At 34.9% G+C, this 15,601-nt stretch overlaps 1 protein-coding gene across 1 annotated transcript; it reads left to right on the top strand.

Annotated features, from left to right (window-relative positions):
* Window positions 1-11,464: 11,464 nt before the first annotated feature.
* Window positions 11,465-13,879, top strand: LOC114418841 (protein qua-1-like). Its single transcript, XM_028384370.1, has one exon. The coding sequence runs from the start codon at window positions 11,782-11,784 to the stop codon at window positions 13,570-13,572; it is 1,791 nt and encodes a 596-aa protein (XP_028240171.1). The 5' UTR covers window positions 11,465-11,781; the 3' UTR covers window positions 13,573-13,879.
* Window positions 13,880-15,601: the final 1,722 nt, after the last annotated feature.

Genomic DNA, 15,601 nt, shown 5'->3' with positions numbered 1-15,601 from the left:
ACTTTATATTCCAATTTATTCAAACTCATTTTCCTTGTTAAAGTGTGCATAATAAATCATAGTAATTGCTTATTGCGTTAAAACTACAAGTCGATAAAATCAAAACACCCGTGACATAAATAAATCATACATGCTCAAATGACAAGTAATGGTAAATAGGTGAACCTTCATGGTCACTAAATATAGATAAATAAGTTTCATGTACCATAATGAGTAGCAAAACATTTGTGTTTCAATGAAACCAATAAATAGTATATACAGTCCTAAAGTAACCAATAAAGTAATATAAGTAAGCAATGACTGAATAAATACAAAAGGTCTGAGCCTAGGTCTACCCATCCCAAAATACATATAAAAGAGAAAAACCTAAGACTCAAAGCAGTCACCTATACCCAAGCCCAAGTCAGTTGTATCTAAAAAGAAGAAGTATAATCAACAGAAAGATGTCTCCTAGTAAGACTCATTAGAAAAGTCCTATGAAGAGCCTTCCTCCATCGGCTCCAGCTTTATGACAAGGTCATTCTCTCATCCATAAAAGGGTCCTCCTCGATAGATGTATCTTCCTCCACATCCTTACCTTCACCCTCAAACACAAGATCTACCAAGTCTACCTTATGTGGTACCTAAGACTCAGGTAACATTGATCGTGGAGACATCGGTGTAGAGGAAATAACATTAGTGTCCTCAGATGAAGAATTAGATCTGGCAGAGGACATAGAGTCATCCAAAGACAATGAGTGAGACTCAGATGTAATGACGATCTCTGGCACAAGCATGACAAAATGGTAGTAAGATGGCATAGGTTGGGTCCACCAAACGTAGAAATCAACTATATAGGACCTATAATCTAGTGCGCCCATTGGCACACTACGATAGCGGAAGAAACTATAGAAATTGTCCACATGAAGCATATTGTCATGCTTCCACCACATCTCGATGGCATCAATGAAGAATAGAGGATTCAACGGTGTGCTCGACATCGAATCCTAAAAATAGTAATAAGAAAATGAGTACTTCATCCCTTTAGAAACCACAAACACAAACGTTAAGTCTCACACATGACCTAGACAACCACCAGGTGTGGGATTTTAGCAGACATCACTTACGACATCCTATTCCATAATTCCATACTCACACAATTCATGCCTTGGGCCCAATACTACCACTAAGACTCCCAGGCCTTCATGGTCTTAAGCAATATATGAATGATGATTGGGAGGATACATCACATGTTGATACAGGACATGACACTCTCACCAACCATGGATATGGCTCTGCTCTAGTTAAGAATGTCAAGTGAAGCCTATGAGTCCCCTAAACTAACCTAGGGTTATCACCACTCGACATCCCCCAGGTTCCTTTGATCCATTTGGACCATCCCCCAGTGTACGTATTATATGTCATCCACCATCTGTTAACAAATCCTTACTCATCCTTCATGATGAGAAGCCTTGATCCTCAAATGATGGTCGCATCGGTACATATGAATAGATGTCAGAGAGCATTTTCCACTAGGTATACGGTCTTGCCCCAACTCTCGACATAACTATCCTTCTAACTCTAACACAATCTTGCTGCCTCGTTCGTCCGTTCTTTCATCATAATGCATGTCAATCCTCATTTAGCTCTCGATCGCAAGTATCATTCATCATGCACATGCACACAAACATATTAAGACAAGAAGGAAATTAACCTCCTTCCTTCTCTAAGGTCACCATTAACCTGGCCCTTCAAGTGGAATAATCAACTTTACAAAATCGCACATCACCACATATCGAATCACTAAATCATTTCATGACATCCAAAGTAAATTCTTCCAAGGGTCGGACACCCTCAGACTCAATCCCAAAACGCGACAGTTTATAATCAACATTACGGATAAACTCACATTCATAACAAGCAACATGTTTTGCAAGTGGTCACCCTCATTTCGTCTTACAACATAAAACATAGTAATTCCCGTAATTTCAAATTATGAAGTCTCAATCAAAGTAAATAATACAATCTACAATTCACATACACATTCATAATCAATTCTCATTTGGAGTTATACATCATTGCTCACTTTAAAATCAATTTTCCCGTTGACATAGAAATCTATTTAGAATAAACCATATATGTATCTCAAGGTTTTCAAATGAAAGGAACTCGATTTTGGACTCAAAATTTCCAAAATTCACTCCCATTGGACTCTAATACCAAACTGTTCTGCACCTAATAATAAAATTACACAAAACTTGTTTTCTAATTTCCAAGAGTTGTAGAAATCCATTTTATACAAAATTTATATCAAAACATATGTTTTCAAACATGAGGAATCCATTTCCATGATCAAAATATACATAAACCAAGCCCACAAGTGCAGTTTGTGCAAAATAGAGTAGGTTTTACCAAAAAAGAGCAAAACTTGAAATTGTGATTTCAAGAGCTATACTAACTCAAATGAGGTGTATTTTATGTCTAACCCTAGGTTTTTGGACCTAGTGAGTTCAATATTGAGGTTCATAATCACAGATTCTAGTCCCAAATTCAAAATTTTAGAAAATAGAGGAATATGCATACATAACTTGCCCCAACTTAAAATTTGATTTCCAAATGCTATACAACTCTAAATGAGGCATATCATATGTTTTCCTAGGTTTTTAGGGTCAAGAAACTATGTGACTATGGAGGTTTTTGGGGTCAAGGAACTCCAAATAGAAGGGGAGGTTGTCAAAAGTTGTGAATTGACGGTGAATGGAATGCTGGTGTTCAATGGCAATGATAGTAAAGGCATGGGTTCGTAAGAATGAAGAAGAAAAGAGATGGAGACTGGGAGAAGATGGAAAGGAGAAGAGGAAGAGAAACATGAGGGAGAGGGAGGGTTTTGAGCGAAAACAAATAAAAGAGAATGAAAAAGAAAACCTAAAAGAGATAAAGAATGGGAGGTCATCGATAACAAATGGGTGCTGGTGTTCAACGGTGACGACAATGAGGCAGAGTATCACAAGAACAAAAGAGAAAGATGGAGAGTGAGAGAAGACGAAAAATAGAAGAGGAAGAGATGTGAGAGTGAGAAGGGAAATTTTGGGACAAAGAGGGATATTATCTTTTTTTAGTTTTGAATTTTGGATTTGAAAGAAAAATGTAAGAGGTAAAAGAAAGGAATGCTAGAAGGCATAAATCCCTCCATAGTGGATAGTTGTCATAAATGAAAGAAGCCTATTGAAGTCATTTAAAAAGCCTAAACAATTTATATATAGAAAGTAGATTCAGTCTCATTATTGGAAAATTTTCTAATTTTAAAATCAAGCAGTTGCTATATTTATCTCTCTTTATTATTAATATATGCATCCTCTTATATTTGATTTTCCAAAAATACCCTTTCCAGAAACTCCCATCGAATTCAATTAAGTTATCGTCCTATTAATATATATGGCATGTGGGGTTTGATTAGCCCCATATTCAAAGCAAAATTTATGGATTTCAATATTATGTATAATTCATGGACCAAAAAAAATTATGTATAATTGTGTCATAAAAATTTTGAAAAACAAAAACAAAAAATCCTTTTATGCAAGGAATCAAAGTCAAATCATCACATTCCTTTAATACTAACAAGGCCCAAAGAAGCAAGGCAAGGAACCAACAAAGCATTGGGTTAAGAAATATGTTTGTGGCCTAAGCTAGGTTGTTGCTTCCCACATCCCGTATTTTGCTACATGCACTCCCTAATTTTGAATATCTCCAAATTACCATTCCCTATATTGCACAAACATTCTAAATATAGTTTGTTTCCTTACTTTTTAATATTTTCTCAAATATGGTTTATTTGACTAGAAAAATATAAAATGATATATATATATATATATATATATATATATATATATATATATAACAAGAAAATGTTGACAGTCCATGCATCACAAAGCCTACATTGCTAATTTTCCAAAAATTATGGGTTACCTAATCAAGAAGATGATAATTAACCATTATTTAAACTTTAAACAAACTTGTTGATTTGTAAGAACTAGAAGTGGCTTAGTAGAAAATAATACTTGGGAATTAGTTTGGAGAGACTAGTGTAAACATTACTTGGGTGAAGCTAGAAGTAACTTGAAAAAATAATACTTGTATCTTTGTGAAAGATAATGGAATTAGGTGGGTTGTCAAGAATTACATGTAATCTCGGTGGTTGAGATGAAGCAGTATAAATCTATTCTTTGGTGATTTAAAATGGTTACATCTCAGGTAATGGGCCTCATCCTTGTATTTTACCAATTTTACCCTTCTTTTCTTCCAATGACTAAATAAGTCGTTCTGCCATTGACTATTGATAACAATTGTCGGATTACCATAAAAAGAAACTAGGCTCCCCAAAATTTTGCAGAATAGGGCATAATCCTAGGTCATTTCTCAGTGACACATTTTACCGAGCACCTTGTGTTAATTCTAAAACAAGGGAATTTTGTTTGATTAACAAAATTGAAAACAAAGCTTAAGATTAACCTAATTTAATTAAAACTGTAAAACAAATTTAGAAAACAACACCCCAAGGATTCAATTCTTCGGTAAATTATCACAATTCTAGCAAACGAAAAATGGATTTATGATCATGCAATTCAATTTGAAATCATGATAATCACCTTACATTCATTCATAAAAAATAGAATACAATCACATCTCTCAATTGAAATGAATTCAAGCACAATTCAAATTGAAACAAGCAACGAACCAATCACTATGAAATGATTAATCAATCCTACCCTTAATCCCAATTCAATTTTCCAAATCTCAACATAATCACGCATTAACTTAGAAAATTAAAAAAGAAACAAAAAGATGAAAAAGCACAAAATATAATAACAAAAATTAAAGCATATAGTAACTCAAATTTACTAGAGCCTTGGGACCCTTGGATTGAAAAAGAGATTAGCCCTCCATGAGAATCGTCATTGGGGGTTTAATTCAAAAATTAAGAAGAGAGGAAAAGGGGAGAAGAAGAAAGATAAGAGAGCACAAAAACCTAAAAACTAAAATTTAATAAAATGCAAGTGTAATGTAATTTGTCTACAAGAGAGCAAATGTAATGTAACGGACCCTTAATAACAACATAAATATACTCACTTAATTTCCTAAAACAATTTAAAGGGAGCTAATATTAACACTACCGATTTTGCTATTCACACTACCATATTCTAGGGAATGTTTGTTTTTTCACTCACCAAATCCCTACACCCCTCCCCTCCCCTTCCCCTTCGCATTGCACCGCGACACCCTACCCCATCTAGATTCAAGTCATGTTGCACTCGCACCACCCCAAACCATCGCGTCGTGCCACTCATCCCATCTAGATCCAATTCACATTGCACAACAGAAACATAATTCTATTATGTATTTTGTCAATGTTTGTTTTGTGCATTTTTTTAGCACCCCTTTTTAAACAATGGAAACATAATTCTATTATGTATTTTGTCAGCGTAATCATGTTTTCGTGAAAAATGTATTTTCAAGAAAGAAAAAAAAATAAAGCACATATTGGTAATGTGAATAGAAAAGGTGTTTGTTCTAATAGTAGCTCCCCAATTAAAAACACTATTGGGTCAATAAACACAAAACTAGGCCCAAAAATGTAAAGCTGAAATTTCCATGTGCAAGATCGAGACTTTGTAGCTCCATTTTGACTCCTTAAACCTCTAAATCAGTCTAAGCTTGTGAGACACAAAATTGTAAAACTTCTTATTAGCTTTCCAACAAGACAAGAATCACTCAACTTGGTGGTTTGAGCAACCCTATACACAAAACAGTGTTAAGATGAGAAAAAATGCAAAAATTAAGAAAAGTTGACACATAAGCGCAATAATGCCCAATCTCACAAAACTCAATTGAAAGAGTAAAAAATGTTCATAAAAGCATGTCAAATGTATTAAAAAATGAAACACTAATCTATGCATAATTATGCTTTATCAACTATTTGTCAGTCATCCAATGTTGATTGTCGTGCTTACGCTGGCTAACCACTTTGGTGCCAACAAATTCTAATGAAGTGTTGCTTACCATTGTGCTTCCCTATTCATGTATGAGGGTCCTATAAAATTACCCAACTTAAAGTCATCCATTTTTACCATGAAATAATAATAAACATCATGTTTTACCCTTAATTTATCCGTTTACATGTTGGGCTTCTTACTTTGTGGATCTTATTTTGGGTTGCATGTGATATAGGCCCATGTATGTTGCCCATCTTATTTGGTGGATCTTCAATTATAATGTCTAATCATGTTCTTTTTAGTTGCTTTTTTCCATCTTTTACAATAATTTTTTGACAATCACTATATTGAAAGTTAAGAATCTTCACCTTTTCCTTGAGTTGCAATTGTTGATGGCCTAAGGCATGGTATATATTCCATTTGTATTGGAGTACTGTGTGAAAAAAGAGATGTCAATACTATTTGAAATTGAAGACATCTTTTCGTACGATATATTTTCTTCTTGGTAACTAGTCTTTTACAAGAAGCTTTTTTCTCTTTATTTTCCTCTTATACTTTTTACATGAAACTAGCATCATCCAGTGAGCTCTACACTTTGTGGGCACCGACAAGACCATCTCATTATCAACTCTCTCACTTAGGTGTTTTATGCTCATCAATCATCAAGGTTTTCACCTGTGAAATATTTTTCAGTTTTGAGTACCCAATGATGAAGAGTGTGGTTTGCATAGGCTTTTATGAAGTCTCATTTTCTTTTTCTCTTCTTCTGAAGTTTTTTCCAATTTTGAAACCCAATCCCCTTCTTTCGCAATCATTATGACAAGGTTAAAATTCACATTTTCTTCTATGTTTGTATTTGGATTGGATATGGTTAACATGTTAACAACATGAAATAGGGAAGGAATAAATCTGATGAGAAACAACGTGGTAAGACGAAACGACACCACAATTTTGAAGGGATTGATAAGCTAAGGTAAAAGATCGTCAAAAGGGTTAAGGTCCCTTGATAAGACCAAAGGTGACTCAATGAAGAACTTCAGTCAACTCTATACAATTGGAAAAATTCAAGATCCAATATCAAATTCTTTATTTCATTCATAAATTGTGAAGTACATATAGCTGCTCAAAGGCATACCAAGTGTCTAATGTAACTTCTATTAATTATTGTTGATAATTATCTTAATTAAGTGACCCATTAATTATTATCTTGCAACCCATTCAAGAGACATTAAAATACACCAACAACCAATATTATTCTAAACATCTTATTACAAACTTTATTTAATAAAAACTAGAATCTTCATAGGCCTTGTTATGCAAATCATTCCACCATCTTTATTCCTTATGTTATTGTATGTAGTTGATCAACTTAGGCTTTAATCCTTCTAGATGTGAATCTGCTTCAATGAGAGTTGTCACCATTTGGTTTAAGGCTTCTGTTGCTTTCTTGGCATTTGCCTTTGTCATTGGTCTACCAAGTCCTTGTAGTGCTTCAATGTCCATATTCATTATCATCCTATCCTTCTTTGAGTGAATTCAACCTTGAATTAAAATCCTCTTCACCTACATTAAAAAGAGACAAATCAGACACATTAAAGATATTGCTAACACCAAGCTCACCTGATATATATTTGTATGAATTATCACCGATTTTGGACAACACTTGGCATAGACCATCTCCTCTTGGTTGAAGCTTGAATTTCATTTGTGAAGGAAATCTTTCTTTTCTCATATGCACCTAAACCAAATCACCAGGTTTTATACAACCTTTTTCCTGCCTATGTTAGCATGGTAGTTAGGAAAAAAATGAAAACTCAAAAAAGTTCAGGGACTAAAAATTTAGTTAACCCTATAATGCATGTTCTTTTATTCATTAGTTTACTTTATTGTCTTATTATTGGTTGTTAGACACATTTTTTTTGTCAACTAATTATTTTTATATTTAACAGTGATAACATGAAAGGGTGATGAAAATGAAAATGGTGGTTAGGAACAAATTTTTGGTGACTGACTCATTGTCTTTCTACAATTTATTTTCCTCAACCTTAAAGAATGGTGCATTGAATTATAATGGTATTCCCCCTTCTTTAGATGACACAACTATGACATGAAAGACATGAAAGAGATGTGATTAACTATAATAATATTTCACCCCTACTTTAGTAGAACAATCTTTTGCATTGTTTTTGTTTCCTATTATGTGTCAATTAATCAATCAAATTAAAAAGAAGCTCTATATTTTCATTGTGTATGGTTCTAAAACATTCTATATAAAGAAGTGGATACAATATTCTCCTAATAAAGAATTGGAAAAAGTAAGAAAAGCAATTATCAAGACAGGCTAATTAGCTAAAAAAAGGTTGCTAATTATTGCATGTCCAACATGTCTACTTACCAACATACAACATTATTCATTCTTATATTTAGAACAGACATTAAAGTTTCCTAATACTATAGAGTAGTGACTTTGCAGAGTTCTGTACTTTTTATTTACTTGCATCTATATAGCACCCAATTTTATTTGATGACATTGCAAATTTATGACCTTTAATATTCTGAGTTTAATGTGTTAGGGTGTTGAATTGGTTGTTAGTTTTGGATGCTTCGAGAATTAAATATTCTATAACTAATTTAAATAATTTAGATAAAAATGATAAAAGTTTGAGGGAAAATAATATAGATAAAAATTATAAAATGTTTAAAAATTTAAAAATGTAAAATTCATTATTAAAAGAATATAATAACAAAAAAATAGTGTTTATATATGAAATTTTTTTTTAGAAAGACAAAAAAGATATAATTCTTAGAAATAGTAATTATCTTTTTAACTAAACTAAAAAATAAATACAAATTAGTTGGGCTCAAATTGGAGTCCAACTACTAAATTAGAAAAATATATAAAAAAATGTTCGGCCCAAACATTCTTCTTTGACCCTTGTAGTTGCAACCCTAGACACTGACTTAGAACGACGGGTTCAAAATCTGAACGGCGTGGAAGAATAACTTTGCTTCCCATTGATGACTACATTTTCTAGGCTCTAATGGATCCATTTTGTGCATGACTCATATTCTTTGTGTGGATAGATGTTGGAGCCAATCGCAAACATTTGTCCTTTTGGCTTGGGCCACTAGTGTTGTTGGGTTAGGGTGCAGGGCATGTAACCAACCAATACAATATAAAGATATTATATGATTTATATCCAAATAATGATAAACATATTATACGCAGACAAGATATTGTACACGGTTAAAATATTATATATAGTTAAGATATTGTACATAGATAAAATATCGTACAATTTTATTATAGATTCTAATGCAACTCTATTTTTATGAATAAGAAAAGACAACTCCTTTCCTAATTATTGTGTTTGTGTGAGATCGATTCTTTAGAATTTGATTACGTTGTCAATAATTTTTATCTGCACTGTCTATTCGAAACGATATCGTATAACAGTTGTATTAATATTTAATTATGATTCAATTTTAAAAATCATGAAAATAATATTATTTTTGAAGAGATAACTTGAGAAGAGACAACAAAGAAGTTGAACTATCTTTCGGGTGGTACTAGTAAAGCCAAGGAGTGAAATAAACATCCATAAATATTATGACATCTTAATTTTGTTTTAATTGGCGAGGTGATTTGAGAAGATCTACCTGCACATGGTTTCATATCAATAACTTTGGACCCATGCAGCCTAATGATACTATATTTTGCTACAATATAGTTGCACCGAGGAATCAATATCAATGATATGTTTACTACAATATAGTCGCACCGTATGCTTTTGAACAAGAAATATGCTTTGTTGACAAAAATGTCATAGACTACATTCACTTAGTAACACCCTACACTTACACTAATGCTTATGTTTTTCATAATTATTATATCATGTTGCCTTACATTGCTTGTTGTTAATGCTGATCTTGATATTTCATTTCTTGTAAATATTCAAAGGCAGGGCAGTGCAGGGTCTAAAAGATTTTTAGATTTAGTTCAAGGAGTAAGACAAGGAAATCACTTGTTACAAACAATAAAGGAGTTATACACTCACACAAGTAATGCTAGGTTCCTTATTTTAATTGTGTGGTAATGTTCGTGATGTTTTACATTGAAACTATATAAAATTAAATTTTACATTTAAACTATTATTTTTAGGTAGTAATATATGGGCATAAAACAAGGAAACTTTGAGAGAAAACTTTATAAATAAAAATTATTAAATGTTTAAAATTCTAAAAATGTAAAATTCAATATTAAAAGAATATTTTTTTTAAAAAAATAATAGTGTTTAAATATGAAAATTAAAAATATTAATTTGCTTTTTTTATAGACAAAAAGGATATAGTTCGTAGAACAAGAACGACTTTGCTTCCTTTTGATCACTGCATTCTCTAGGCTCCAATGAATTCATTTGCTTTGCTTCCCCTTGATCCCTCAAGAAGTGTTTTCTCCAAATTATCACTACCAATGGTAGAGGCGTTCTGCCATTACCACATCTTCACTTGAGTCACCTCTCCTCCCTCCAAAACCACATCTTCTGCCATTACCACCACCCTTTGCTCCTCAACATCCCTCCAAAACCACACCTCCCAGAAATTGAAACCCAAAATCATCACCTTGAAGCAGCGAACCAAAATGGCCAGTTTGATTTTATATATTTTTTAATTTCGTTTGGACTTGTGTTTGATTTTGAATTGGATTAATTCTGCAGTTGAACTGAAAATAGTTTGAAGAAGATGATAAAATGGAGTTGCAGTTATTGATTGATGGAGGGGGTGGTGCGACGGTGGTGGAAGGAGTGGGGTTTGGATTTGGGATGTGATTATGTGAAGAGTGTGAAGGGAAAAGGATATTTTTTTTTGATATTTTACTAAAATTGACAAAGTCGCCTAAAAGTAGTTGTATGAGTGTAATAAATTCTTAATACAAGGGAGATAAGTGCAATTTGTTCTTTTTTTTTAGGTTAGGTATTGTTCGCCCTCCAAATATTAATATAGAAGCATATACAAGATGTCAATTAAAGTTGATTTGATAAAAAAAAAAAAAGAATTGATATACTAAAATGACATGAGTTTTATTTCCTTATATGGACTTTGTGACTGTTTGAAAATTCAATACAAAATAAGTTTTGATGCAAAAGTCATTTTGTTAAGGGACCAAGATTCCTATGTTTTGCTTTTTATCCTGAGATTCCATTATTTCTATATACCCATGAAAGTGACTCCTTTACTTAAGGCATGTTCCTGATAAAGAGACTTCCTAATTGAATCTTTTAGTTTGAAAGCACAATGGAGTCTGTCTCTATTTACTGAACTATATTGAAACACGTGTTTTAATAATTTTAATTATAAATCAAATATGCATTAAGTTAAGTTAGCGGATATTCTAAGCTTAATTAATTTTTTATCTTTGTAATTATGATGGTGGTGAATTCGGAACCCAATTAATAGAATTCTCTCAAGATGAAAATAAGTGATTATTATAAAATTTAGAAAATACTCTACAGCAAACGAATGGATGAAGATTAGGGACTCGTCCCTTCTCCGCTCAGTTCGCTCCGAACTCCTTCCTAATTCGTTCCTTCTTTTTCAACACTCCAAAGTTTCGTGATTCCTTTCGTCGTCCATTTTCACTACTCAAAGTCTTCTCCACTGCACATAAACCAACACTTCCACTTCCACACCCTTCGTTTCTATTCAATTTTTCCTTCTCTTCAGACAAAACTCATTTTCTTTCTAAAAAAAAAAAAAACTGGCTTGTGGCCACTGTTCTGACTGAGGCATTTCAAAGCGAAAACCCCAAAAAATGAACCTGTCACTCCCTCTCCCACACCACCTCTCATTCTCCCAATGCCCATTTCTCCACAAACCCATCAAACCCCTCTATTTCCTTCCCAACCCCCCCGCACGTGCGAGCACCATAATCCGCATGGGCGGGGGTCCCCGCACGTACCCTGGGGGCGTGTCAAAGTGGGTGTGGAAGCGCATGCAGGCGAAGAAGGCCAAGCAGCTTATGAAGGCGCGCCTCTGCCGGGAGCGGCAGATATACGAGATGCGGAAGCGGGCGGAGCTCAAGGCCGCGGTGTCGGAGCTGGAGCGGCCGTGGGAGGTGGTCGAGAGGGAGGAGGCGACGGCCGCGCCGAACTTGTTTTCAATTAAGGCGGATGAGCAGGTGAAGGTGCTTGCTGACAGGTTCCAGAGGCCAGGCGGGTTTGACTTGTGGAGTGAGAGGGATGGACCAGTGTTGTTTGAGAGCCCTGATGAGCTTCCCTCTGCTAGGTTTTTCCCCAAAGGGGTTGTGCATAGTGTGAAGCCTTATAGAAGGGTTGATGGGTATGGGCTGGTGAAGGATGGGGGTGGGGATGGAGATGGAATTGGGGAGAGGGGTTTGTTGAAGGGAAATGATTTTGGTGGAGGTTTGAGGGAATTGGGTGATGGGGGGATGGAGATTGAGTTTGGTGGGGATTTGAGTGGATTTAAGGATGTTGATGGGTTTGAATTGGAAGATGATGATGAAGAATGTTCATCTTCTGATGTGAGTTATGGGAGTGATGGTGGATTGAGAAGGAATGGGAATGGGGGGAGGTTTTTGCCTGATGATGTTGGTAGGTCTAGCAACCGAGGGCGAGGGCGATCTTCTCAATTGAATTATGGGAGGAATGTAGTGGATGGTGATGCCAGGATGAGGAAGAATGGGAAGGGGAGGAGGTTTTTGTCCAATAATGTTGATCGGTCTAGTGGTGGAGAGCGGTCTCCCCCTTTGAATTATGGGGGGGATGGAGTGGATGGTGATGGTAGATTGAGGAGAAATGGCAATGGAAGGAGGGCTTTGTCTGATGATGATGGTAGCGATGGCAAGCAGTCTTCTCATTTGAGTTATGGGAGGAATGGAGTGGATGGTGATGGTAGATTGAGAAGGAATGGGACTGGGTGGAGCTTTTTGTCATCTGGCGATGGAGGGCGATCTTCTCATTTGAATTATGGGAGGGATGGAGTGGATGGTGATGGTAGATTGAGAAGGAATGGGGATGAGAATGGAAGGAGGGTTTTGTCTGATGATGATGGTAGGTCTAGAGATGGAGGGTGGTCTTCTCGTTTGAATAATGGGAGGAGGAATGGATTAAATGCTGATGGAAGAATGAGGAGGAATGAGAATGGAAGTAAGTATGCTTCACAGGGTGTTGATGAGACTGATGGTGGAGAGAGTTCGCCTCGTTCTTCGAGTTCTGGGAGGTATGGAGCAAGTTTTGATGGCAGGTTGAGGAGTAAGCATAGTGGAAGGAGGGTTTTATCCAAGGATGTTGATAGGTTTGGTGATGGCAGATTGAGGAGTAAGGAAAATGGAAGGAGGTTTATGTCAAAGGATGTTGATGGGTCTAATGGGTTGTATTCAGGGGAAGTTGGTTCTGTCAGGAAACAGAGAGGGGGTTATTCCATTGGTGGTAGAAGTCGAGGAAAGTATACTAACAGGACTTCAGACTATGCTTCACCAAGAGGTAGAGATACAAATTCTGAAGTTTATGATATGAATTTGCAACGAGATGGGAGTTATGGGTTCCTGAAGAAGCGTGAGCAACCTGATTCTACAAGTTGGTAGAAGCATGGACAAGATGACTGATGATTTGTCTCAAGGGTGCAAGTCATTTTGGATGCCCTTTCCTAGTCAGCTTAATTGTACGTCCGATCTGCATATGTGGCAAATCGAAATTGGACTAGACTAGGACTAGTCAAATATCATTTTGTGAAAGTATATGTTGTATATACTACAATTGAATCTCAAAAGAGAACATTGAATTTTAAGTCAAAGTCTTTTGTTTATTATTTATTTTTTTTCGACTGAGCAAATGCTTTTTTATGTATGCTTCTTGTTGCAATTAACTGAAGCCCATAAAAGTTATATTTTTTATGACAAGTGACAAGTATATCATAAATTTAGGATGCACTTTGGGGTGATGTCTCTTATAAGTTACGCATCATTGAATTTTATGGAATAAATTTTTTCCTGGACGGATGAATAGGTTTGTGGACTACTTTTAATTCTGAGAAATTAATGTGGTATTTGTGTGCTAGAATCTAATCAAGCCGAATTGATAAACAGGGCTTCTTCTGAATCAGTTTTTGAGCATAGCTGTTGTAGAGACTAGAGACTTAAAATGTTTGGTGTAGGTGACATATGGGATCTGTGTATAAGATGTTAATCTTAATATGATTTCTATAGAGTGTTCTTTTGGTCATTCCATGAGACGGTAATCATATGTAAAATTGATAGAGAAAAGGTGTATGGCTATGTTAGTAGGAACTTAATTTGAGTTTGTTCTTACAATTAGGTTCACTTCTTGTTAATGCAGTCCCGTCCCACCCTTCAACCTTTGAATGCACATATTATGAAGGTGTCTGCTGTTTATTTTTATGTTGTTAATTTTTATTTCTGAAATCAGTATCATTTGTTTTTCATTGAGGGCACTATCTTATTTTCCAACATAGATAATACTCAGCCTCAAGCTCGACATATACCCTGAATGATATATTCTTCTGAAGTTGTTCAGTTCTCAGTAAATTTGGCTAGAGTGAATAGTATGTTGGAAAGTTTTAAGGCTGACATGAGTGAGGGAACTCTTATTCTTTTTTTAGTTTTTGAATATTCTCTGTTATCCAGAATGCTAGAAAAAGGTATTTAAGTAGGAGAGATGTGCGATTGCGTAATGTAGTAAAGTGATTGGAGCAGTCAAACCTCTGTTTATGTTGTCATTTCCATGGAACAGTTGCATTGGATTTTGCTTTTGCCTCTGAACTCAGTGATGTCGAGAATATTAACTTTTGGGATGGCTGTTCATCCGTATATGTATTAAAGCTATTATGTTCCTGGAATTTTAAGTGATTGACATGGCTGCACGGTGTGGTCTGAAGTATTTGAATTCCATTATATGTATGTGATATGGGATCTATGGAATATGGATTTTTTAGCATGCTGTGTGCTGTCAAAAAAGCAAGAGAATCAGTTGTAATTTCTGATTTAAGGAGGGTCTAGGTGTATTTATCACTAACCTCAGGGGAGATCGGTATAATTATATCCTGTTTTAAATAGTATCATGTTTTGAATTCTTTAAATTATAAAAATCATAGTTAGAAATTATAAAAAAATGTTCATCTTGCTCTACCCTTAAGGGTAAGCAGGTGCGCTGTAGTGAAACTAATTGCAAAAGAGGAAAAATCAGCCACATTAAAATTACCTTTTAGGAAGGTCCGTTTGATATTCAAAAACTGCTCAGCAAGAGTTGGACAAGTGGGAAATGTCGGAATAAACCAGAAAAATTTAGGTAGAACCGGATCAAAATCGCTCTGTGGCTATTTATAACAACATTTTCCTCATTACTGTTTGTAGTTCACTGGTTCATATTTTGTTCTCCTTTCTTAAATCTGCTTCTTTAATAAGCCCATTTTTATTCCCGTTAATCTGCTTCCTTGGTTCAGTACCTATACAGAAGACAGTACAACAATTAGTAGTTAATTATCTTCTCTCTATAAACTACTTTCAGTACAGTGGTTTCCGTAGTGGTCAAACCATTAGTGATCAATCTGTGTTTTAGTGTCAGACTGTGTTTGACCAAATTAGTTCTGTTACCACA

The sequence above is a fragment of the Glycine soja genome, chromosome 7 (assembly GCF_004193775.1).
Source record: "Glycine soja cultivar W05 chromosome 7, ASM419377v2, whole genome shotgun sequence".
Taxonomy (NCBI): domain Eukaryota; kingdom Viridiplantae; phylum Streptophyta; class Magnoliopsida; order Fabales; family Fabaceae; genus Glycine; species Glycine soja.
This window is presented reverse-complemented; position numbering and strand designations above follow the sequence as displayed.

What these genes read in the sequence shown, in the direction of transcription:
- LOC114418841 (XM_028384370.1), top strand. Translation starts at nt 11,782, where the DNA reads ATGAACCTGTCACTCCCTCTCCCACACCACCTCTCATTCTCCCAATGC.